The sequence below is a fragment of the Oryza glaberrima genome, chromosome 7 (assembly GCF_000147395.1).
Source record: "Oryza glaberrima chromosome 7, OglaRS2, whole genome shotgun sequence".
In the NCBI taxonomy this organism is placed as follows: Eukaryota; Viridiplantae; Streptophyta; class Magnoliopsida; order Poales; family Poaceae; genus Oryza; species Oryza glaberrima.
Window position 1 is genome coordinate 148,747 of NC_068332.1, and position 24,593 is coordinate 173,339.

A 24,593-nucleotide genomic window follows, 5' to 3' on the forward strand; every position below is an offset into this window, starting at 1 on the left:
GCGATGAGGTATAGGAAAGTTACACAACCACAACTCATACCATAGGACAAACATAACCAGGTTTGGAATTCAATTCAACAACTTAAAACAACGCTAACTTTAGACAGCCCTCAAATGTGCATACGAATTTCATTTTGTTTCCAAGTATATAATGAAAAGCTCTTGGATCCCTCCTTTCAAAGGATCCAGCCTAATCATAAAATTTATTATGGGTTGTCAGAAATTAAAGAAATATGGTGTTATACCATCTGTCATAGGCCTTTGCGCCTATAACTTTGTTTGGGACCTTGGCCCAAATAAAGTGCGCCTCAACCTGGTGAAGAACGGCAGTAAGGATTCTTTAGTCGTTCTCCTACCTCGTTACATAGTTAGTTACCTCTTTAGGGTCTCTTGAGTTTTATTTATATTGAAGTTTAACCATTGCTACTTTTCCTAGTAAATTCATAAATCGGTTATATCACCGTTTTCTTGTTACGGAACCCTAGCTTTGATTTCTATTTGAAATATCAGACAGAGGAGAGAAGAAAAGAGAGTAGCTACCAATCTCGACCTTGCGCACATCGCCGTTGGAGTGAGTAGAGAGGTGAAGGAGCCGCCTAAGCGAGCAACAACACCTGTCGGTGGGAAGAGAGAAGATCAGGTAGACAAGGGCAAATTAGTTGCAAGATATTTGATAAAACACACCGAATGAGCTTTATGTAGTGGCTAAGTGGCATATCTCAAATAGAGCGGTAGAGTTATAATAGCATCGTTACAACTTTAAAAAATAGATGAAATTGTAATGGCGTATTAGGAACTATAGAATATATTTTTAATAAAAATGACTACCCTTCATGGATGAGGCTTACCTCTCCACCTACCTATAATCCAAGGCCATGTTTAGTTCCCAAAAACTTTTCGTAAAAACATCACATCGAATCTTCAGAAGCATTAAATATAGATAGAAAGAAAAACTAATTGCACAGTTTGTATGTAAATCGCGAGACGAATATTTTGAGCCTAATTAGTCCATGATTAGCCATAAGTGCTACAGTAACCCACACGTGCTAATGACGGCTTAATTAGGCTCAAAAGATTCGTCTCACGGTTTCCAGGCGAGTTATGAAATTAGTTTTTTTATTCATGTCCGAAAACCTCTTCCAACATCCGGTCAAATGTCCGATATGACACCCAAAAATTTTCATTTCATCAGCTAAACAGGGGGACAACACCGTGCATTGCATTACACTGCACTGCACCTGCACTGATGGAAACGTTTGGCTGTAACACACACAAATCAGCATCACCTCTGTACGCTCTAAACATGCATGCATATGAGAGAACTATACAATACTACACAAGCACCAAAATTCATTCATCATTAATGGAGCAGCTGACTATCCATCCAAGTAACAAGGCCTTGTTGACGCTTTCAATCATTTACAGCTCAAAGCACTACCAGCATCCCGCTCCTGCTTGCCAGGCGCAATTCTAGTTTGTTTTCTTTCTTCTTTTTGGGAGGAGTTCAAAGTTTTCCCATAACTAACATACTAAGTACAGTAGTATATAATAACATCATATTATGTAGTAACTAACTAGGAGGCCTCTAGCTAGTTGATTGGGTGGTACTGCGCTGACACCCGCTTAGGAGGGAGCTTCCGGAGGATGAAAAGGACAAGAGCTGAAGGCAGTATCTCTGTCAACTGTACACCATAAATCCATAATGCACATGAGCACTAGTCCAGGGCAGGCATTTATCAATACTCTACTAGTATGTACCAGTTCCAAATGTCTTAATTAGTGGACTAGTAGTTGCTTACCATATAGTAGAAGAAATCAAGAATTGGATGGTCCAAAACCTCCAGAGATACATCAGAATCAAATGCTGATATCGCCACCTACAATCAAGTCAAACCAAAAGCAAGGAGAAACTCTCGTTATTACAAGAACAAAAAACGAAACCACATATATCTATATATATGTCCGATGTTTCGGAACAGTATTTGTAAACCATAAATATAGTGCTCTTAGCACAACACTCCATAGTTGATATGTTTCACGTTCTCACAATAGGTCAACATCAAAGTTCCCTTTCAGACCAACCAGAAAAATAAGTGTGATTCTTGATACTTGAATGCCTATCAATGAGTCATGATGAATCAAGTACTTACCACTATGCACCTTATCAGGAAACAAGCACAGCAGATTGCAGTCACTGTCCCAACCTGCGACATTTCAAAAAAACAACGGTAGAATGAAAGTTCTGTAGCCACAAAACAGTTTAAATGTTTCCACTCCAAGTTGCAATCTGTGACAAGCAATGTAAAGTCTGTAGACCACACAACTATTAAAGATTTTTTTCAATTTTCTATTCTAATCAATTACTGAAACAAACAAATAACGAGAAGAACGATGATTCCTCTCAAGGGCTGAAAATAACCATGTTTAACTGGTGGACAAAAGATAGTATTATCCACCATCGATTGAGGTGGGTCCAGATTATAGCTGTGCATTGGTCAAATACATTTAACTGCAGTTTTATGACAATAACAACTGTATATCCGACTATTAACAAAAGCACTAGAGTTGTAGCTCTTTTAGTTTCACACACAAACAAATGCATCATGCTAGTTAGGCACTATTAAAGGATAGTTATATCATAAATTAGAGTTGTTATGCAAAAGGGTAAGGCAACACAACATATAAATACAGTTACAGGACTACATGACAACATATAAACATAACAAGCAATTCAGTGTTCAATGCTCCTCATTTTCTAGTATTGAATAAGAACTAATATTGGTGTGGCTAAATATCAGCCAAATGATAGGCTCGAACAACTAATCAAACAGATAAATTTATTTACAACAGCCAGTTCTATGTGCACCAAACAGGAAATATGTTTAATTAGAGCAAGTTTTGAAGCGCGCAGGCACCTCATAAAGCTTCTTTTTTCGCCCCTTAGATTCAATGGGGAAACGTCTCAGCAAGAAGAACAGCCTATCACAGATTAACAGAGCTTACAATTCATTCAGAAAAGGAAATAAATAGTGAACAATTAAGGCAGAGAATAGAATATGGGCACAAGGCTTTGGACGTGGAGTTACCTTCCACCATATACTGAAAAGCCAAGAAGAGCCACAAAAGAGACAACTACTATGAAGATTTTGCTGACCAGCTCAACCAATGGGTTGTCGTTGATTCCGAGGTATACCCAAATACAAACCTGTCGACAAGCCCAATGAGATGTAGCAATTCTAGGCTTTATAGCTAGTTAAGAAAGACGATGTACCTAAGCAACATCACTTGGGACACAGAAAAGGTACTAGGTACTTATGAAGATAGGTTTTACAGGAAGAGAAGAAGCTACTACAGCTAGTATATAAGTGTGTGCAAAGATGAGACTGAACAGACCTGAATTGTGTAAATGATGGCATTGACGGCTATGTATATAATCCTTAACTTATCTGTTGGGAGGCTCCTGGCCTGCAAAAATGAGATGATTCACTGATTGGAATAATGGATAACAGATGGGCAGTGAAGAAAAAGGGGATGGTGAAAAGCAAGCATGCCTGATGGTATATTTCTGCCCAGAAGAGAACAAGCAGAGTGTAGGTGGAGAAAAACAACAAGCCGGGGAGGTCTAGCAGCACCAACTTATAAACCTGTGGAGGCCGGCTTTTTGATCAATCAATCAGTTGTTGATGGTTAGTTTTTAGTAGTACTAGTATTCAAGTAAGTGGGGTCTTACTTTTGCGGAGAGAAGGAAGACATGGAGATGGAATCCAAAGACGAGAGCACGGACTGCAGCAGAAAGACAAGTGTTTAATTTGTGAAGGAACAGTAAAAATTACTCCAGAAATTATGATACGAAGCATCAGCAAACGCGAGTGAATTAATAAGAATAAGAAGAAGAAAAGAAAAGGGGATGGGATCGTGGGACGTTGCATAACCTCCATTGACAAGGAAGTTCATGAGGTGAAAGACCTTCTGCGTGGTCCATCCGAATTCGGGCACTCGGCGCTGGATCCTGATCAATTGAATCTGCACTCAAATCAAATCGAATATATATATAGTACGTATATTGCAGGTGAGGTGAGCTAATTCGTCGGCGAAGAGATCGAGTAGCTATAGGTGAATGAATGAGAGTTTGGGAGACGGACCAGCGCGACGGCGGAGACGAGGGCGTATGCGGCGGAGAGGGAGAAGAAGGCGCCGTCCTGCCATGCCGGCGACTCGTTGACTTCCTCCCAGAAACCCCGCAACGCCGCCGCAGAAGAAGCTGCCACGACCGCCGGCTCCCTCATCTCTCTCTCTCGCCTTCCCTCCCCTTGACTCTTTCTTTTTTTCTTTTTCTTTTTCTGTGTGCGCGCGAGTTGCGATGCGAGAGGAGAGGATAGCTGCGAGCTGCGCCTGCGGAGAAGAAAAGAGGGGTGGTGGTGGTGGGTCCCACGCATCAGTCTGTCGTCTGTTTCTTCCCGGCCTCGGGCGCTTCGGGGCCCACCTAACAGTGACCAACCGGGGGCGGTGGACGGCGTCTCGTCAGCAGATTGTACGTGGACAGCTGGGCTCCACGTGGCGACCGATAGCGCTATTTAGGGCCCACTGTCAGCGACACAAGACCGAGTCATGTCCTAATGATAGGATATGGCCCAGAGTGGAGTTCATTCCAAAATGGATAACATTGCGTTGCACCGTCTCATATCAAATTACTAATAACAAGATAATATAAAAAAATACAACATGTGGACTATTCTAGTCCATGCTTAATTTATTTTAAAAATTGCCACACATTATATTTAAGGAATACACCTATTCATCTATTCGAATAAAAATATTTAGAATCCAAGTGAGTTTAGTTTTCGGTTTCTTGTGGTGAAACCAATCCATTAGTGTTCAAATTCTAAATTGACACGGGTACTCGCAATTACATTTAATTATTTTTTCAGTGGTATGCGACATATCCGTCAACGGCGAGGCATCCATGGTGACTTCGTTAATCTCAAAATTATCAGCCCAATATTTCGGAGATGCTCATAGGGGTATGGTGTGCGTGTGTTCATTCATAGGGGTGAGTATACACGCGTTATGGACACATGCATTTGTACTATGTTTCAGTAAAAAAAAGTTTTTGATTACTTATTTTTCAAATAGCGCAGCGAATATTTTGTTTCAATAATTCCGTTAAAAAGCTAAATAGATCAGCATAACCGACAATAACTAGTACTCCCTCCGTTTATATACTATAAGATTTTCTAGCATTACCCATATTCATGCTAGAAAATCTTACCATATAAAATAGAGAAAGTACTATCAAGTAAATTTTTAACATGCTACCCTATTGCGTGTTATCTTCAATATAATTACAGTTCTTTCATGTCTTTTCCAAAGAGCAATGAGAATTTATGCTTATGATTTGCATGGTTATCCGTATTAAAGACACGCAAAACCATGAAATTTGCAGCACATACGAGGAAAGTAATCTTTCAGATATCCGTATGATTTATTATTGTTTAATCTCTATGACAAAGGTGGTTTACAATTGTAGATGAGGGAGGTTAAGCAGCACAATGCAGTTGAAATGCGAATGAAAAAGAGAATTTTGAAAAATATACTGACTGAAACAAGACCGGATCACCACATAGCAATCTATTATTGTTCTTGCTTCAAGTATGGATAACCGGGACAAGTATTACAGGCACACCCCGAACCCATCACATGCACAAAATTGCGCATCATGCCACGAGACATCCTCATGTAGCACGCAAAAGTTGCCACCATTGGCGTCGTCTTCATCAACAACCAATCAGCCCTGAGTGCCACGTCAGGCTATCTCCCCGTCGACTACAGCTTATCGAAAGGCTCGGGCCACCTGCTCGAAGTGTTCGACTCCATTCATCAAATTGTCGATTGTCTTCAGTTTCAATCAATCTTGAACATCATGTCTACCCATCTCCCTTGTAAAAGCAACTTATCAAACAATCAAGACTGCTTGCTCGAAGTGTCTAGCTCCATCGATCAAATTGATCGCCAACGTGCTCCACATTGCACAATATCATATCACGAACACTACGCGTAACCTTGCGCGGTGTGAGCACCTCCATCGTCCCTCTTTCATTGGATCTCCCTCCAAGGCAGGTTCTTATACCACTTGTTATACAAACCGACTTTGAAATCGATATTAGTAACTGGACGTAGAATAATGTCATAGAAGATACAAAGATTAGGATGACATTGACGCGATATTTGGTAATAGAGTTCAATGATAGCCTACATCTCCGATGCATCGATTATAGGTGCTCCTCGTTGTTCCAGCATAACTACAACATATCAGGGTAGTCACGACCATCGAGCGGTTATTCGGCCAGCAAGTTTTCCCTTGCCTATGCATCGCACTCTCTTCATTTGGTCACAATATATGTGCCTCTCTATTAAGAGATCATATGATAGATCTGACTCTAATTTATGTTGTGTACCTATTACAACTCCAATTTCTAATTTATATAGCAAACTTCGGAAGAGCATATTCGGTACAAATTCTAAAAAATGCAGAATTTTTGTTATGTCAGGTAGTATATGCAACTGTATTCTAACGTACATGTCTGAATCATAGTTGGACTGCTGTTTCTAGCTAGCCAAAATGAAATGCTCACAGCTAGCTGCACACCTGAAATTGATCAAATAAGCAAATAGCAGCGGGTTAAGTATATTATTGGGGAACAGCTAGCTGGTATATGGAGACTGAAGATCATAATAACATATCTGAAGTCGCCCGGCATCATTTAATTAAGAGCAAATTTAAACTCTGTGTGACTGGGGTAACAAAAAAAATATTATAACCTTGAAGTATTTGAATATGATATAGCAGACAGCCAGTCCGTTGCTCTTTATTTAAGGGGTGTGAAAATCCAAAAAATAAAGAAAGAAGAAGAAGAAGAAGAAGAGAAGAGAAGAGGAGAAAATGAAAGGAGAGAAGATCGATCGAGGGCCTGAAGTATCCATGGCATGTATGCAATCGTACACGTAGAGATGTGATGTGACTGGATCGGAGCTAGACAAGGAGGGGCTTGCCGCGGCCCATGGTGAAGCCGCGGGTGCCGTCGGGCATCCTGGGGCCGTGGGCGTGAGGAGGCGGCTGGCGTGGGCTGGAGGGGCACTTGTGGCGGGGGCTCGCCGGCAGCTTGTGACGAGGGCTCGCCGGCTCGAAGTGCCCCACACTGCCGGCGGGGGCCGACTGCGGGCTGTGCGGCGCCGCCACCTGCAGCTTCCCTCGGCCCCCTCGCGCCCACCCTCCTCCTTTCTTGCTGCTGTTCATCATCTGCTGCTCCCCGCCCTGATCGTGACCCGCCGCCTCCGCCGACAACTCCGCCGCCGTCGCCGTCGCCGTGGGGGATAAGTCCGACGACATCGGTGACTGCTCGTCGTCCGAGTTGAGGTCGAACTCCGTCCGCTTCAGCCTCATCACCGACTTGGGCTGTCCACCGACGCGACCATGCATGCATCAAAAATCATTTCAAAATTTAAATTTAAATTGATGATCCAATTGCCCGGACGGTTATTATAGTTTAATTTGGGATCGATCATATATAAAAATTTAGTACCGATCGCCTGAGGACGGTGCGCACCCGAAGGCCTTTCCTCCAGTTCCGTTCGTCGTTCAGCTTCTCCACCTGCATACATGCATGCATTCCACTTGATTTCTTTTCTCCTAGCTTGCGTATATTCACATACTGTATATATATATATATATATTCTTCTGGAAAAACAAAACGACTACTCTACTCTACTCACTGCTTTCTCAGCTTGCTGCGAGCTCTCGTACTCCACCAGTGCATGCATCTACACACAACGAACATACGTCAATAACACCAGTTACTGCATGCATCTTAATTAGTTTCTACTATGGAATTTCTGAGTGAGTCGTCTGCTACAATACAAACAAACTTTATTGCTGCAAAAAAAAACCGTGTCGCTCTTGCGCAGGCGGCTCATAAGCGAAACCCTAGCCGCCCATACTGCCACCCCCCTTACCCCTCCTTGCCACCGGAGCCCGAGCTAGCGGCCAGCCGGGAAGGCGGCGGCGGGAAAATCAACCCCAACGAAGCTCCTCCTTAGTGCGGGAGGCGGAGCATGAGTCGGGTACGGAGACCGGCGGCCGGAGTGGTTTGGCGCGATGGATCCGGCCACGCAGGAGGCGGATCTGGCTCACCACGGCCAGATCAGGAGAGGATAGCCCCGACGGTGGCGCTTCCCGGGACGGTGACAATCCGGTGGAGACGTGGGACGGAGTGAGGAGAGGTATGCACAGAGAGGAGGCGCCGTGCGGCGCAAGCGTGGCCATTGCTAATGCGGTGGCAGGAAGAGACTGGCGCGGACGACAACAGGAAGGCCGTTGTAGCCTGTGTCCACGAGAGTCCAGGACAGGCTTGGCTGGTGGTGGGGTGTTGGTGCCTGGTGTGGCAGAGGTTGTGCAGGTGGCAGAGCTTGAGAGTGGCAAAGACTGGTGTCGTGGGGCAGTTTGCAGGCAAAAGCCTAGCTTGGGACTACTCGAGCTGGCAATGGCGATATTTTCGGACGCCGCGTCCCCCTTTGCGGCACTATCGAGCGACCACCCTTTCACCCTTGACAGGGCCCTCCATGTGAAAACCAAGTCCTTCTGAACGGGTAACGATGAAGTCTAAGATGCCATGGTCTTTCTGAAGGCGCTGTCTAGGAGGTTCTGTTCCTTGCCTTCATCGCCTTCTCTCTGATTTGCCGCTACAGCTCTCGGATGTCTACATCAAGTTGAGGCGAGGGACGAGTGGATCTCCTTCTCTCTCGCCCTCTCCCTCTCCTCAATCTCTCTACATGAGGATAACCGTAAGTCTTTCGATGTCCTTCTGGGTTGAATCGGTGTTAGGCGAGGCATTTGCAACCCCCCTTGTTGGCCTAGTGGCGATCAATGACGCTTAGCGGTGGTTGGTTTTGTGCTAGTGTCTTCTCTAGGGTGTGGTGTGAGGAGATATACTAACTCTCGGTTGCGGTGTATTTGTTTTCTTTGTTTTTTCTAGTTACAATCTCCGAGGGTTGTAATCTTATAATTTTTTTCCTGCTATATCAATATGAACTTCGCGTGAGTAGTTAAAAGAAAAGTACAAACAAACAAACAGTGATGTATATATAGCTTAACAAAGTACTACTCAACATATAAATACCTTGTTACTGACTAGAGTGTCTGACTTGGAAGCTCTTGCCGTGCTAGGCTCTTGAGGGTGGCACATCTTTATGTTCTTCACACTGCACATGCATGCCGGCCCACCCCATCGATCGATTTTTCACATATGTATGCATGCCAAGTAGTAATATAATTTATTTCAACAACGTAGTAGTAATATAACACACACAAAACAATACACTCGTATACAATGTGGGAAGCATGCAACACGACTATCTGAGGCCCGGCGGCACTTCCTGACCTTCCAACGACACCGAAGATTTTCTCCAGGCTGTTTCTCGATGAGTCCTCTGGCAAATTCTCAGCTATGATCATCCTTGACTGCGCGCGCGCGTACGTATAAACGTGCACCAACAATTAATTAATTTAAGTATCATATATATATTTGTTTAATTTTAATTTGATTGTCACTATATATAGCTAGCTAGCTAATTAATCAGATATACACATGCATCGAGACAGAGAGAGAGAGAGAGCAGAGTGATGAGACCTGAAGCTCCTCCTTGTGCTTCTCCGTGAATGGCTGCCTCCGCCGGACTTTCTTGCCGTCATCACTCACAATCTGCATGCACGAAATATATATATTAACGAAAACACACAGATGGATCGGAGTATGTACGTACCCAAAGCAAGTATATATTGGATGAACCATATACTAACTATATCGATCGATGCTTAATTAGTTAGTTTGTTGATTACCAGCTTGGTGGAGGTGCGAAGAGCCTTGACCAGCATTTGATTGGTTGCTCCAAGAGACTTGATCTTCTTCCAAGAAGCAATCACGGATAAGGGGACTGAATGCAAAATCACGTTCGGTTTTAGGAGCTAATTAAGCTAGCAAGCAGAAATATATATATATATATATATATAATATATAATATATATATATATATATATATATATATATATATATATATATATATATATATATATATATATATATATAATGGAATGACGTACGTACCGTAACCTTCAGAATCTTTGTTCATGATCTTGAGCAAGAACTCGTTGGCGACGAGGTTAATGTCGCTGAATTGGTACTCGACCTGCTTGACGATCTTGTGGGGCATGTCGGCGGCGGAGGTGGGCTTGGGCTGCGCGCTGGCGGCGGCGGCGGCGGCGGCGGCGAACTTGAAGTCGGGCATGAAGAAGACGGGCTCGTGGTCATGGAAGAAGCTCCAGTGATCGGGCTGCACGTGGAGCCCGAAGGGGGAGTAGAAGCTGCTGCTGCCGGCGGGCGCCGACATCGGACTGGCCGTCGGCGACATGGCAGGCACGAACTCCGGCGCGTGCACGTTGAACTTGAAGGCCGACGACGGCGTCGACGCCTCCTCAACAACCACCACCGCCACCTGCTTATTATTATTATTGTTGCCGTCACCACCGCTGCTGATGCTCTCCTGCTGCGCCGTCGCCATGGATGATCGAAGAATTCAATTGAATTGAATTAATATTGTGCCTGCAGCTTGGATCGACCGATCGATCGATAGCTAGCGAAGCGACTGCATGCATTGGATGGATGACATATATATATAAATGAAGCTAGATGGATCGATCGACCGAGAAGCTAAGGGTTGGAGGAGGAGAAGGAGGCCATGATTTTGAGGCGAGACCGTGTTTTTCTCCCGCGCAGATCGAGGTCAGCATGCAACTAATGGCCACTCGCTTACATGTAGGGCCATTCCTCCGATCCACCACCACCACTCGCCTTGCTTTCCTTAATTTATTATTCCTTCACGTAACAACGGAGGACAAACTAGGGCCCGTTTAGTTCCCCAAAATTTTTTCATAAAAACATCACATCGAATCTTTGGACACATATATTATGCATTAAATATAGATAAAAAGAAAAATTAATTGCACAGTTATGGAGGAAATCGCGAGACGAATCTTTTAAGCCTAATTAGTCTGTGATTAGCCATAAGTGCTACAGTAACCCACATGTGCTAATGACGGGTTAATTAGGCTCAAAAGATCCGTCTCGCGGTTTCCAGGCGAGTTCTGAAATTAGTTTTTTCATTCGTGTCCAAAAACCCCTTCCGACATCCGGTCAAACGTCCGATGTGACACCCAAAAATTTTCTTTTCCCTAAAAACACACCCAGATAGACTGGATCCATCTTCATTTTTACTACTACTAAAGATCTACTCAAGGAACCAAATTTATCATGTCCAAATTAAGAAGGCAGCTGCCTTCTCCTCCAAGGCTCCAATTATATATATACTACTCTAGGGTACGTATATTGATTGTGTACGTTGTGCCCTTAATCCTTGTCAGCAGTAGCAGAGCTAAGCTGCTGGACATGCGAAGGCAACTAAGGCTGGGCTCGCATGAGTGGGATGGGAGCTTATTCCCTCGCCATGGAAAACGGAGCGATCCATTAGCGCATAATTAATTAAGTATTAGCAATTTTTTTTAAAAAAGATTAATTTGATTTTTTAAGCAACTTTTGTATAAAAATTTTTTGCAAAAAAACACATCATTTAGTAGTTTGAAAAGTGTGCGCGTGGAAAACGAGGGAGAGGGGTTGTAAACACAGCCTAATTCTCTTTGCCGTAGGCACAGATATATACAGTACAGAGACAGAAAGAAAGAGGATCAGTTTCTCTTTGGGCTTAGCTTGTTTTGAGACACTAGAGTTATGGGCCGCGTAATCCCTTGTCGGTCCAACAAGAATAGATTGGGTGGGCCGTCAAACGTATGTATGTAAGCCCATGGTTGATATATATAGGAAAAAGTATACTTTGACTCACTCAACTATGGACCGAGTATGAAACATGCCCTCCAATCGCAAAACCGGGTATATCACATCCCTCAATTGCTTAAACCGGTGCAAATCAACTACCAGGCAGTATTGTGGGTGGTTTCATCCGACGTGGCGGATTGACCCCGGTCAAAAAGCCGAGTCAGCATGGGTTTCAGTTAAGAACACGCGAACTCCTCCCCCTCTCTTTGTCGCACCTACAGTCCGAGTAAAACCCTAGAAGTGCTGGGGCGACGAGAAAGGCGAGAAGAAGGCGACACTGGGGACGGCGAGGGAGGGTGGCGCTCTAGGGCGTCGCAGCAGTCGGTTTGGTCGGCTGAATCTAGATCTGTGCAGGTACGCCTCCTCCTCCTCCCTTCCCCCCTTCCACCTCCCCCTTCCCCCTTCTCCCCTTCACATTTGTGTGGTTTATCTATTTGGGTGCTGTTTTATATAGTAGTGGATCTGTACTTTTATCTTGGATTTGATGTGGATTTGGCATTGTTTAGGTAGGAAACTAGTAGATCAGGTTAGAGTTTGACAATATTTTATTTCGTAGTGCCTCCAAAAGGTGGTTGGGATGTGGATTTAGGTTTGATCCGTGCATTGACAAGGGTTTTTTTTTTGTCTGTTTTGCATGTAGGAAACCCTAGTGGTGCAGCCATGAACGTACTTGACACTCTTGCAGTGCAGTTTTATTTCAAGGGAAATTTTGTTGTGCAAGGCAAAGAGAAGAGTTATTGTGGTGGGAGGGAGGCAATGTCTTACATAGACCGAGATAAAGTGTCCCTTCCTGAGTTAGTAGGACATCTACGAGACCACTACGAAGTAATGGATGGCACGCTTCTTCACTGGTTGGTGCCTGGGGGAGAGCTAGATGATGGGCTTCGGGCATTAGTAGACGACAAGGTGTGCAATTTCATGTCGGACTGCATTTGTGAGGGAGGTGTGGCTGAGATATATGCAGAGGAGCCAATTCTGGTTGATGTTTCAGATTGTGAACCAGATTTGCAAAGCATACATGAGCAGGAAGAACATGGTGCTATCCAAGGATTGGAAGACAATGTTGAGTCTGAGAAGAGGCTGGTTGTTTACAAACAGCAAGAAGAGATGTTTAATTTTGAGGCAGAAGATGATAGTGATACAGACAGTGATTACATTCCTGGGGATGAGTCTGAATCAGATGAAGGGGAAGAGGCTGAGAGCATCAAAAAGCAGTACAAACAACTGAAGAAGAAGATAAAGGCAGGGCAAGCAAACATTCTGGATGATGTTGCTTTTGAGGGGTATAAAACCAATCCAGTCATGCAGGATGGTGCTGAAGAAGGTGGTAATGAAGAAGGTGACTCTGATGAGTCCATAGAGGAGATAGGCAGTGATGGTGAGGTTACTACTAGAGCAAGCAATTATGCAAGGTTCAAGGAGGATTCAACTATTCCACATTTTGTACTTGGGATGAAGTTTAACTCCAAAGCTCAGTTCAGGGCAGCCATTACAAGATATGCCTTGAGTGAAAGGAAGGTGATCAACTTCATCAAAAGTGATCCAAAAAGAGTGAGGGCAAAATATGACTGGCCCAGCTGCCCTTGGGTATGTTTGTTGTCAAAGACTTCAAGGTCTGACAGTTGGCAGATAGCTACTCTGGACAACGGTCATGCATGCCCCCCCAGAAGAGATAATAAGCTTGTGACCTCAAGGAGGATAGCTGAGAAGTATGGCAAGTTTATATTTGCCAACCCTTCATGGAACTTGGCACACATGAAGGCTACAGTGCAAGAGGATATGTTTGCTGATGCTTCAATTGGGAAGCTAAAAAGAGCAAAGCAATTAGTGATGAAGGCAGCTTTAGATGCAACTAAAGGGCAGTACCAAAAGTTGTATAGTTATCAGCTAGAGCTTCTTAGAAGTAATCCAGGCAGCACAATTGTTGTGAACAGAGAGGTGGGAATGGATCCACCTGTATTCAAGAGAATATACATATGCTTAGGTGCACTGAAGAAAGGATTCCTAGCAGGTTGCAGGAAAGTTATAGGGCTTAATGGTTGTTTCTTCAAGGGTGCAACTAATGGAGAGTTGATCTGTGCTCTAGGAAGGGATGCAAATAACCAAATGTATCCAATTGCTTGGGCAGTAGTCCACAAAGAAAACAATGAGGAATGGGATTGGTTCATGGATTTATTGAGTAGTGATTTGCAAGTTGGTGATGGGGAAGGGTGGGTCTTCATTTTAGACCAACAAAAGGTATGAAATTGCTGATATGTTGTGTATAATAATGGTCTTTTATGAGGTCTTCATTTGTACTGACTTGATCTGTGCTTGCAGGGGATTCTCAATGCTGTTCAAAAATGGGCTCCAATGGCTGAACATAGAAATTGTGCTAGGCACATCTATGCCAACTGGAAGAAGCACTTCCATGACAAAGAATACCAAAAGAAGTTTTGGAGGTGTGCCAAAGCTTCTTGCACCATGCTGTTCAATTTGGCAAGGGCACAGCTAGTGCTGGTCACTCATGCAGGAGCACAAGCCATCATGAACACACATCCCCAACATTTGAGTAGAGCCTGGTTCAAGGTAGGTTCAAATTGTGATTCTATAGATAATAACTTGTGTGAATCATTTAACAAGTGGATCCTAGAGGCAAGATTCTTCCCAATTATAACCATGCTTGAGACAATTAGAAGAAAAGTAATGGTTAGGATTAAGGACCAAATAGCAAACTCCAATAGATGGAACACAGTTATTTGCCCTGGTATATTAAAGAAGTTGAATGTTTACATTGCTGAGTCTGCATTTTGTCATGCAATATCAAATGGGGCTGAGGCATATGAGGTGAAACATCATGAGCATAGATTTACAGTGCAGCTAGACAAAAAGGAATGCTCATGCAGGTATTGGCAGCTATCTGGATTGCCTTGCCCTCATGCTATTGCTTGCATATTCTACAAGACTTGCCAACTTGATGGTTACATTGCTGACTGCTACTCAGTGGAAACATTTAAGAAGATTTATGCACACTGCCTACAGCCACTAGAAGGGATGAGCTCTTGGCCAGAGGATGATAGACAGCCACTAAATGCTCCTGGGTACATCAAGATGCCAGGAAGGCCAAAGACAGAGAGGAGAAGAGAGGCTCATGAACCTGCCAAAGCAACCAGGGCAAGCAAGATTGGAACAATCATCAGATGTAGGAAATGCAAGTAAGTAGGCCACAACAGATCTACTTGTGATAAGCATAATGGTGAAGGTAATACCACTTCAAGGCCTCAGCAAGTTCCAAACCCAGATCAACATATAGTGCTATGAAACACACCACAGAGCTCAACTCAAAGTAGGAAGAGGAAGTCAGTTGCATCTGCCACCATCAGTGCTGCAAGCATGTCAAAGACAAAAATTCCTAGCAACCAAAAGGTTAGTCAAGTGTCAGTCAATTTTACATTCATAGCACAATAAACCATTTATTCATTTACCTAATTCTGAAATATTGTAGGCACTCCAAGTTGTTAGGGTCAATGCAACAACAAGAGTTGCAACACATCAAGGTGGTTCTGCTACTGTCAATTTGCAAGCCATTGTACCAAGATCCCAGGGATCGACAAGTGCATCAGTATAGATCAAGTCTGGGAAAGCTTCTGTTTCTGTATCAGCTCAAGAACCAGGAAATGGCAAGGGAAAGAAACCTACTCCTGGTCCACTGCTACTTATACCTCCATGGGAATCTGCCAAACTGTGATGCCATTTGTTGAAGGCTGTGATGCCATCTGTTGCAAACTGTGTTGCCATTTGCTATGTTATGTTATGTGTAATATTCTAAGGCATTGTATTGCCAGACTTGAAGTTCCTGTAATGTTTTGTAAGACTTAATGCCAGACTTCTGTGTGAGTTGCCAGACTTCATGTCAGGTTCTGAGGCATTGTATTGCCAGACCTGAAGTATGTGTGCTGCTTTATGGCCAGACTATGGCTGATTTAGTGATGTAATTGCCAGACTTAAAGGCAAGATATTAAGTGTTATATTCCTGACTTATGGCATATTATTATGTGATGAATTTCCCAACTTTATGTCTTATAACTTGTATATGTACACAGTTCATTTAACTCCTGATTGTTTTGCTCCCAATCTGAAAGTCAGTGATAATGAACTTTGACAATTTGCATCCAGATTCAACATTCACTCACATTTTGTACTACAAAAGATAATTCCATTCATTCAAACATATTACAAGCCATTCTTGCTACCTTACATCAACATTCACTCATACATCTCAGCTGACATTCTTAGTACCTTCCATCATAATAACATTCACTGATACTACTCAGTTCATCACCCAAACCATGACAAACAGACCACAGATTGCCAGTAAAACAAAAAAAAGCATGCACCTATCCTTCTCTAGCCTACGGTTTTGTTCTTTCAACAGAACCAATTTTGCATTGGTCTCAACAACATGCTTCTTCAACGCTGCCAACTCCCTCCTAGCTGTATCTACATCACGAGCCATGGCTTGCCCTTCCCTAACAGCAACAAAAAGTTCATCCTTCTCCCTCCTTAGTGACCACACCGCATCGTGCAAATCATTCAACAGATCTCTGATAAAACTGCTCGTTGGCCCTTCATGCCAGTCAAAAAAATTGCATCCACCGTCTTAGGTTCACAAACCCTAGAAATCAGTCCCAACGAGAAATCCAATCCAACAAAGAGAATCAAAATAAAAACTCACTCGAGCATTGCGACATTTGTAGTATCGTCGCCCCGGGTTGTCACGGCTCCACGAGATCCATCGTGCCGCCTTCGCTCTGCATCTGCACAGCACCGTAGGTTGATACTCCATTGGCCCCATGCGATGCGGGATGGGCGAGGCTGATGTGCGACGGGAAGAAGCGGAAGATGCCTCGCTATGATAACTGGCCATATCCGCCCGCGCTGCTCAAGCTCACTGCCGCCGCCGCCGCCACCTAAGTCGCTGAGAATGGTTGGTGGTAAGGTTGGGGAATAAAGCCCTCGCGCCGGTGTGTGCTTTTATTCCCAACTACCGTGCTGACTCGGCTTTTTGACCGGGGTCAATCCTCCACGTCGGACGAAACCACCCACAATACTGCCCTGGTAGTTGATTTGCACCGGTTTAAGCAATTGAGGGATGTGATATACCCGGTTTTACGGTTGGAGGGCATGTTTCATACTCGGCCTATAGTTGAGGGAGTCAAAGTATACTTTTTCCATATATATATATATATATATATATATATATATATATATATATATAGTGTAGGTGCTATCTCTCAAAACGACTCACTCGATGTTTGATTTTGGGAAGGTGGTTTTTACTGATGTGACTAGGTTGATCTAGTCTAACCAGCTGAATTGGCATGTGAGACCTGCACTGCATGTTGATGTCTCTCATACTCTTTCTTTATATTATGTTATGTGAATCCTCTCTTAATTTGTCAACACGAGTCAATGACAATTGATGATTATGCCTCCGAATTTCATTTAAATTAAATTTGTCTTCCCTAGCTCCTTCGGTTGTTAAGCTGTTGCTTTTTTAAGAAATCATATCGTTGACAATCTTCTATGAACCTCAATCGGGGAGTAGCTATACATTTCTCGTCGAATTTTAACTAAAAATTCGACAGATGTAAATATCGTGCAATCGTGATGTAATTATGTTTTAACTCGCATGTAATTGTAGTGTAACTTTCAAAAACTCCTAAGTGACATGCTATTTCTGTGAAAACGGAGGTAGTGATAATGAATCCTCTCACATGTGTGTAGATTGTGATTTTTTCTCTCTCCTTTGCATAAATTTTAAAGCAAATCAAACGATTTAAAATTACATGTACTATATTTACATATGTCAAATGTTTAAAAAACATTTATCGATAAATATATAGCAAAATCACAATCGAATTGTGTATCGCAATCTTCGTGGGAACACATCAATTTGGTTAATTTCTACTCCCTCCATTTCACAATGTAAGTCATTCTAACATTTCCCACATTTATATTGATGTTAATGAATCTAGACATATATATATCTATATAGATTCATTAACATCAATATAAATATAAGAAATGCTATAATGACTTACATTGTGAAACGGAGGAAGTAGCTACCACCCTATCGTAAACATTTGTCACTCCTCACACGACCTCTTCAATTGCTTTCCTGTATCTGGTTTCTTTATTCTTTTTAACGAACGAGCATGCTGTCAATTTCATTAAATAAAACATGAGAAAATTGTACCATGTAGAAAGAAACCGAGAAAAATAAGGTCATGTTTGGATCTATGGATCTAGAGACTAAATTTTAGTCTCTGTCACATCGGATGTTTGGACATTAATTAGAAGTATTAAACATAGATTAATGACGACAAAACCCATCCTTTTAAACCTAATTAATTTATAATTAGCACATGTTTACTTCTCTTTAATTTTAGATGGTGTTTGAATTTAGGGATTAAATTTTAGTCCCTATCACATCGGATGTTTGGACACTAATTAGAAGTATTAAACGTAGACTAATGACAAAATTCATTCCATATATAACCCTGGATTAATTCGCGAGACGAATCTATTGAGCATAGTTAATTTATGATTAGCCTCTGTGATGCTATATTAAATATGTGCTAATTATAGATTAATTAGGCTAATTAAAGTTCCTTACATACATCGCGAAAAGCTCTTTGATTAGGGGAATCCATGGGGCTAGCATTCGTCAGATCCTCATAGCTTGTGTATCTGAAACTTGTCAGGAGGTGGAAAGCCTGCATTTCCTGCACTGAGTGACGATAAGGTTGCAAGTGGAGCAGTTTGGGAGTTGCTAGCATTTTTCTGCTTTCGATTCACACTTGACTGCGTTCGGTCCTGCCGCATCTCAGCAGGTCACGAAAAAGGAAGTGATCTATTAGCTCATAGTTAATTAAGTATTAGCTAATTTACTTTAAAAAAAGATTTTTTAAGCAACTTTCGTATATAAACATTTTGTAAAAAAATATATCATTTAATAATTTAAAAAGCGTGCGTGTGGCAAACGAGAGGAGAGAGTTGGGAACTGGCTATAACGAACGCAGCTGCCAATCTACTCCAATTAGGGCCTGTTTAGATCAATTTGCTGCGGCAAATTTTTTTAGTAAAAGTTTCTTACACGTTGGTGTTTAGATGCATGGTAAAGTTTTGCCATTAATTGTTACTGCCACTCTCATGGAAGGGGCCCGATGCTTTTTTAGCCAAATTTGCTGCTATGGACTCTCAAATAATAAGTGCCAACTTGACTACTTTTTGCTACTATAGTGTTTAGATCCATTTTGCTAAAAGTGATCAAAAGGGCAAAACTTTAACCATTTTAAAGGATCTAAAGAGACACTTAGTCTTTTTTTTTTCTTTGCGCCGTCCACCATCTGTACTGATATTTTTGTTTTTGTTTTTTGGACGGGCAATAATAGTATAGTGTTTAACTAGGATAATCCTAATGGGCGATCGATCGCTCCAGGCGATCAACCCCGAAAATCCTACTGGGCGAGCGATCGCCCGGGGCAATCAGGACGTGATCCCCTCCTCCACGTGGTTTCTTTTTTTTGGCATTGCATTACTTTTTATTTTAGTAAATTTATACACCTAAAGTTTGTACACCTCAAGTTTACACATCTAAAGTTTATACACCTAAAGTTTAGAGACCCAAAGTTAATAAGTCAAAAGTTTATATATCCGATTCAAATTTGAATTTGAATTCAAATATTTTTTATATATAGTATTTCTATACATCTAAAGCTTGTATACCTAAAGTTTATAGATCCAAAGGTTCTAAGTCAAAAGTTTATATACCCGATTTAAATTTGAATTTGAATTATATCCAATTCAAATTTGAACTTGAATTCAAATATTTTTTATATATAGTATTTCTATACATCCAAAGTTTATACACCTAAAGTTTATAGACCCAAAGTTTATAAGTCAAAAGTTTACATACCCGATTCAAATTTGAATTTGAATTCAAATATTTTTAGATAATGAAAATGGATTACATCTCCGGCTTCTGTCATAAGACACACAGCCAAAGTTAATTTAATAGTAATAAAAAGTTAAGGTAAAAGTAAATCAAAATGAGAAATAAGGTGATAGGACAAATCCCCAACTCCCCTTTATTATTGACTAGCGTTAAACCACATAATTTTTTTAGCTAGCAATTCTAATGGAACTACGCCACCTATAGTAGAATAAGAGACCCTTGGCTACCGATTCCAAGAGTGTAGCACCATTGCGCATAGTATCATGCTCTTCCTGTGGTAGCATCGTAGATCAAAAAGGAGCCAGTAGAAAGATATGAAGATAACCTGCATAGGGTTAGATAATTGTTTACCATTAAAAACTTTATCATTACGATAACGCCAAATTGACCAATATACAACACTAGCTCCAATTAGAATCATCTTCTTAATGGACCTAGATACCCCTCTAAGCCAATTACCGAAAATATTTTTGGCGTTACGGGGTGGGGGATATTAAAAGCAAAAAAACACACATCTCCAAACAAACTGAGCGACATGACAGTCAAAGAAAAGATGTTGGATTGTCTCTTGTGCATAGCAGAAAGAACAATGTTTGTCTCCCCCTATTTTCTTTTAACCAGGTTATCTTTCGTTAGAATTACTTTCTTGTGAAGAAACCATATAAAGACCTTGATCTTTAGTGCAATTTTCAAGTCCCACAAAATTCTCTTTTTATCCGAACATTACAGTTCATGATCGCGGCATATATAGATTTGACGGAAAATTGACCATTCTTATGGATCGACCATACAAAACAGTCATTTTTATTTGACAGAGTTATATTAGCTAGCCTGAGGATCAAATCGTTCTACTCGATTAGCTTTTGGCCAACAATAGCTCTCCTAAAATAGATATTTAGTGGTGTTGTGTTCATGACCTCTGCCACAGTAGACTAATTCAAATATTAGTTTATAGACCCAAAGTTTATATACATGTTTCAAATTTGAATTTGAATTCAAATATTTTTTATATATAGTATATTCTATACATAAATTTTTCCAAATTTATTTTTTTTATTTTTTTAAAAATTTATGGTGTAGTAGGAATAGAAGAAGGGGAGGAGGAAAGGAGAGAGTAGCGTATAGGGCATGGGGGTGATCGCGGGCGATCCGCCCATTAGCCACACCCGTTTAACTATGCGTATGCCTATGTATCTTATGATATGCCTACGTAAGTTGGTTGTTGCAACTTAATTAACAATTAACAAAGTAACAACATACATATGTCCCACTTGATTTGCAGCATGTGCCACCATCTCCATATCTGCTAGCTAATATATGCACGGGAATTTATATCCATCTCATAAAAAAATTCCATCTAGGATTCCAACAGTATCGAGAAAAGGAATAATATTTCTATAACAAACCAATGCAAGTTAATTTAATACTAATATTTGACAAGGGAGCAATTTACTACTCCTCTATACGTTCTTTTATTGTTTTTGTTGTTGCTGCTGCTGCGTTCTTCGTTGGTTTGAAAGATCAATGTAGTACTATTCACCTGATTGAGACTCTAGAGAAGCAAAAAAAAAAAAATTAAAACACATGTATAGTTAGTTAGGCTCTGAAATGTGATGTTAGACACGCGCATCTAATCCAATTGAAAGAGAAACATGCACATGCAGTCACTACGCGACCTAGCGATTGGCTTGGATTGATCTCTATGTGCACTGTCAACGTACAGCGGCTAGCTGTGCAACTGTCCTTAATTACTTTAGTGAAGTAATTACTACCCCACTCCTGTCAGGCTGCCGTACAGACACTCTGTGGAGTAGTAATATATTGTTAAGACCTTGACCTAGCTAGTTGACTCTGATCATTTTGATAGCTGGTGGTATTAGCTTACAATATCAAGATCACATAATAGTAAATCAGTACGTCCTGCTTCAGTTGATTAATTTTTTTTGACAGCTTTTCGTTAGCAGATATTGCAAGTAATTAGGTAGCCCAGTCAAGTAAGTTAGGACATATGGACATGGAGAAGACATTTATTCTCGCAAGTAAAGTACTACTGATTAGAACAAAAAGGTAATCAAAGCGTACAGAGCTAGGATGGTGTTTGGTTGGAGGGGCTAAAGTGAGGCTAAACTTTAGTCCCTCTCATAAAAATATAAGTCCCTATGAGAGAGATTTATGAGAGAGACTTATGTTTTTGAGAGAGGGGCTAAACTCTCCCAAACACCCCCTAGGGAGAAAAGAAGAAAGCAAGCTCGATCTATATGCTGGCTGCTACTGCTAGAGAGAGAGAGAGAGAGAGAGGTGAGGATCGAAGAAAGCTAAAGCAGCAAGCTAGTTAATATATAAAGCAGTAGTGTGTATGTATGGCTGTATGTAGGGCACGCAATTGATCAGTGTTGAAAAGGAAAGAAAGAAAGAAAGAAGGAATCTTCAGTTGGTGTTGAGCTGTTTGTGATATATGAGATGCTGAAAGATGACATCTTTGCTTGCATCCAAAGCCACATCGGAATTTTACGGAGTATATATAGCTTCTTGATACGGCCCGGCTGATCCTGTGATCCACATATATACACTGACTGAATATGTAGATGTTAGGTACAGACATGCAGAGAGGAGAGGAGAGGGGAGCAGAAACGAAAAAGAAAGAAAGCAACGGCGGCACTGTCATTGGATATTGCCTCCTCACCAACTAGCCTGTGCTAATTCATTACCTCCCCCGATGACCAGCCTATAAAAAAAAAACAAAATGCTTCAGTATTCTTGTGATCTGAATCTCTCTGTAAACTAGCAGTAGTGCTAGCTTTGTCCAAACTTGGTCTATTTTGTTACTGTTTGTAACAGAAGAAACGAAGTGGAGTAGCTTGGATGTCTTGTACATGTGGCCAGGGGGCAGGGGGGTTAACATAAAATAGGAGTATCTCGTTAAGCGGAGCAGCAGCTTAATTAGCTCATGAATCTAGCTGTGGAGTGGATATATATAAGCACAAGTACAGCATTGAATCTACTTGTGATGAAGCACAAGTAGGAGGTGCCATGTGAGGGAGGCCTTGTGGATTACTCATGTGAGGGAAGGGAGGCGCACAGCAAGAGCTTAGATTATGAAATCTGAAGCAGAGGCGCCAGTGTATGCATATGCTGTGATCAACTAGTAGTAAAATAGTAGTACTAGCAAGTATAGTACTACTACCTCCCTACCATAAAAATTAAATTTCTAGGAAGTTAAAGATAGATTAAGAGAATACACAAATCATCACAATAAACTTATTTAATAAACACATTACATACACATATACCATATATATAAACTTGATTAAAAGTCGATTGAGACAACGGGTTAGGTCGAGATGGGATAGATGGAAGAGAGATTACAAGAAAACATATTTTGGTATAATCAATTTACCAGGTCCCACATTACTAGAAATATAATTTTTATGGGACAAGGAATTTAATTTTTATAAGAATGAAGATAATAAGTACTTCATTCGTTCCATAAAAACCAACCTATTACTAGTTGTGACATATCTTTACTATAAATCTAAACATATCTCTGTCTACATTCGTTGTACTAAAATTTATCATATCCAGTATTAGATTTTTTTTTTGACAGAGGTAGTAGTAGATTCCAAGTTGAATATATGCGTCTGTTAACTAGTATGAGTAATTGATTAGTTACCGTCTTGTTCGTGTGATGGAGATTTTTGAGATTGATGGAGGACAAGAATCAAGATAGGGAGAGTGGATAGAGACAAGTGAGTTCATAGCCACGTTTAACTCGAGACAGCTTTAGATACAAATATATATATATATATATATATATATATATATATATATAAAATAGATATATGGATGCAAGCAGTTAACTACTCTACGTCTCAAAATATAAAAGATTTTAGAAGGATATGGCATATCCTAATACTATGAATATAGATAAGATTTATAGTCCTATGATAAAGATGTGACTTCTTTTGTATTTTTAAAAGCAAACGAACTTAAAACCAACTCAAACACGAATGACGTATCAAAACAATGGTAAAAATATTTTTAATTTTTATAATAATAAAGATAGAGATAGAGATGTGACACATAAAATCCTTTATATTATAGAATGGAGGAAGTATTTTAAAACCTCTTATATTATGGACCGAGAAAGTAGTATGAGCAGTGGGGAAGTGGGGATTTGATTGGTTCATTGTATTTGTTCGGCATATAAGATACTATATGAGTATATAAAATCAGGATGCTTTCTTGTGCTGGGCCAGCAGAGAGATGGATTGATGGACGGAATTGCACGCACCAAAATAATCGAGAGACAGCATCCAATTCTCATCCATCCATCGCTTGGCCCTTGCTCATCTTGGAGTAATTATTTGACCCTAAAAGAAATTTCAACACTATATGTCATTGTCGATGTTATATATATATATATATATATATATATATATATATATATAAAGCGTCTTGATTTAAAGAAAAAACGAAACCAAACTTTACCATGTACAGTGAAATACTCCAGTAAAAGACTGGATGAAAACCAACAAACTCACAACTAACTAATCTAAAATGAAACAAAGAAAGTAAATATGAAAGCAGTAGAAGTAAAGGAAGGGGCGGGCGGGTTACATCCATGATCCCATCAATAGTAGTAGTACAAGAACAAG

At 41.0% G+C, this 24,593-nt stretch overlaps 1 protein-coding gene across 1 annotated transcript; it reads right to left on the reverse strand.

Moving 5' to 3' along the window:
- Window positions 1–1,330: 1,330 nt before the first annotated feature.
- Window positions 1,331–10,691, reverse strand: LOC127778860 (la-related protein 6C-like). The gene is made up of 18 exons (XM_052305502.1): window positions 10,158–10,691; window positions 9,893–9,987; window positions 9,684–9,755; window positions 9,435–9,514; window positions 9,174–9,255; window positions 7,771–7,818; window positions 7,581–7,649; window positions 7,324–7,453; window positions 4,143–4,261; window positions 3,933–4,023; window positions 3,731–3,783; window positions 3,552–3,644; window positions 3,394–3,465; window positions 3,087–3,205; window positions 2,916–2,979; window positions 2,151–2,204; window positions 1,800–1,877; window positions 1,331–1,682 (listed from the first exon to the last, which is right to left on the reverse strand). Exons 1-18 carry the CDS (start codon window positions 10,609–10,611, stop codon window positions 1,590–1,592), a joined length of 1,866 nt encoding a protein of 621 aa, XP_052161462.1. The 5' UTR covers window positions 10,612–10,691; the 3' UTR covers window positions 1,331–1,589.
- Window positions 10,692–24,593: the final 13,902 nt, after the last annotated feature.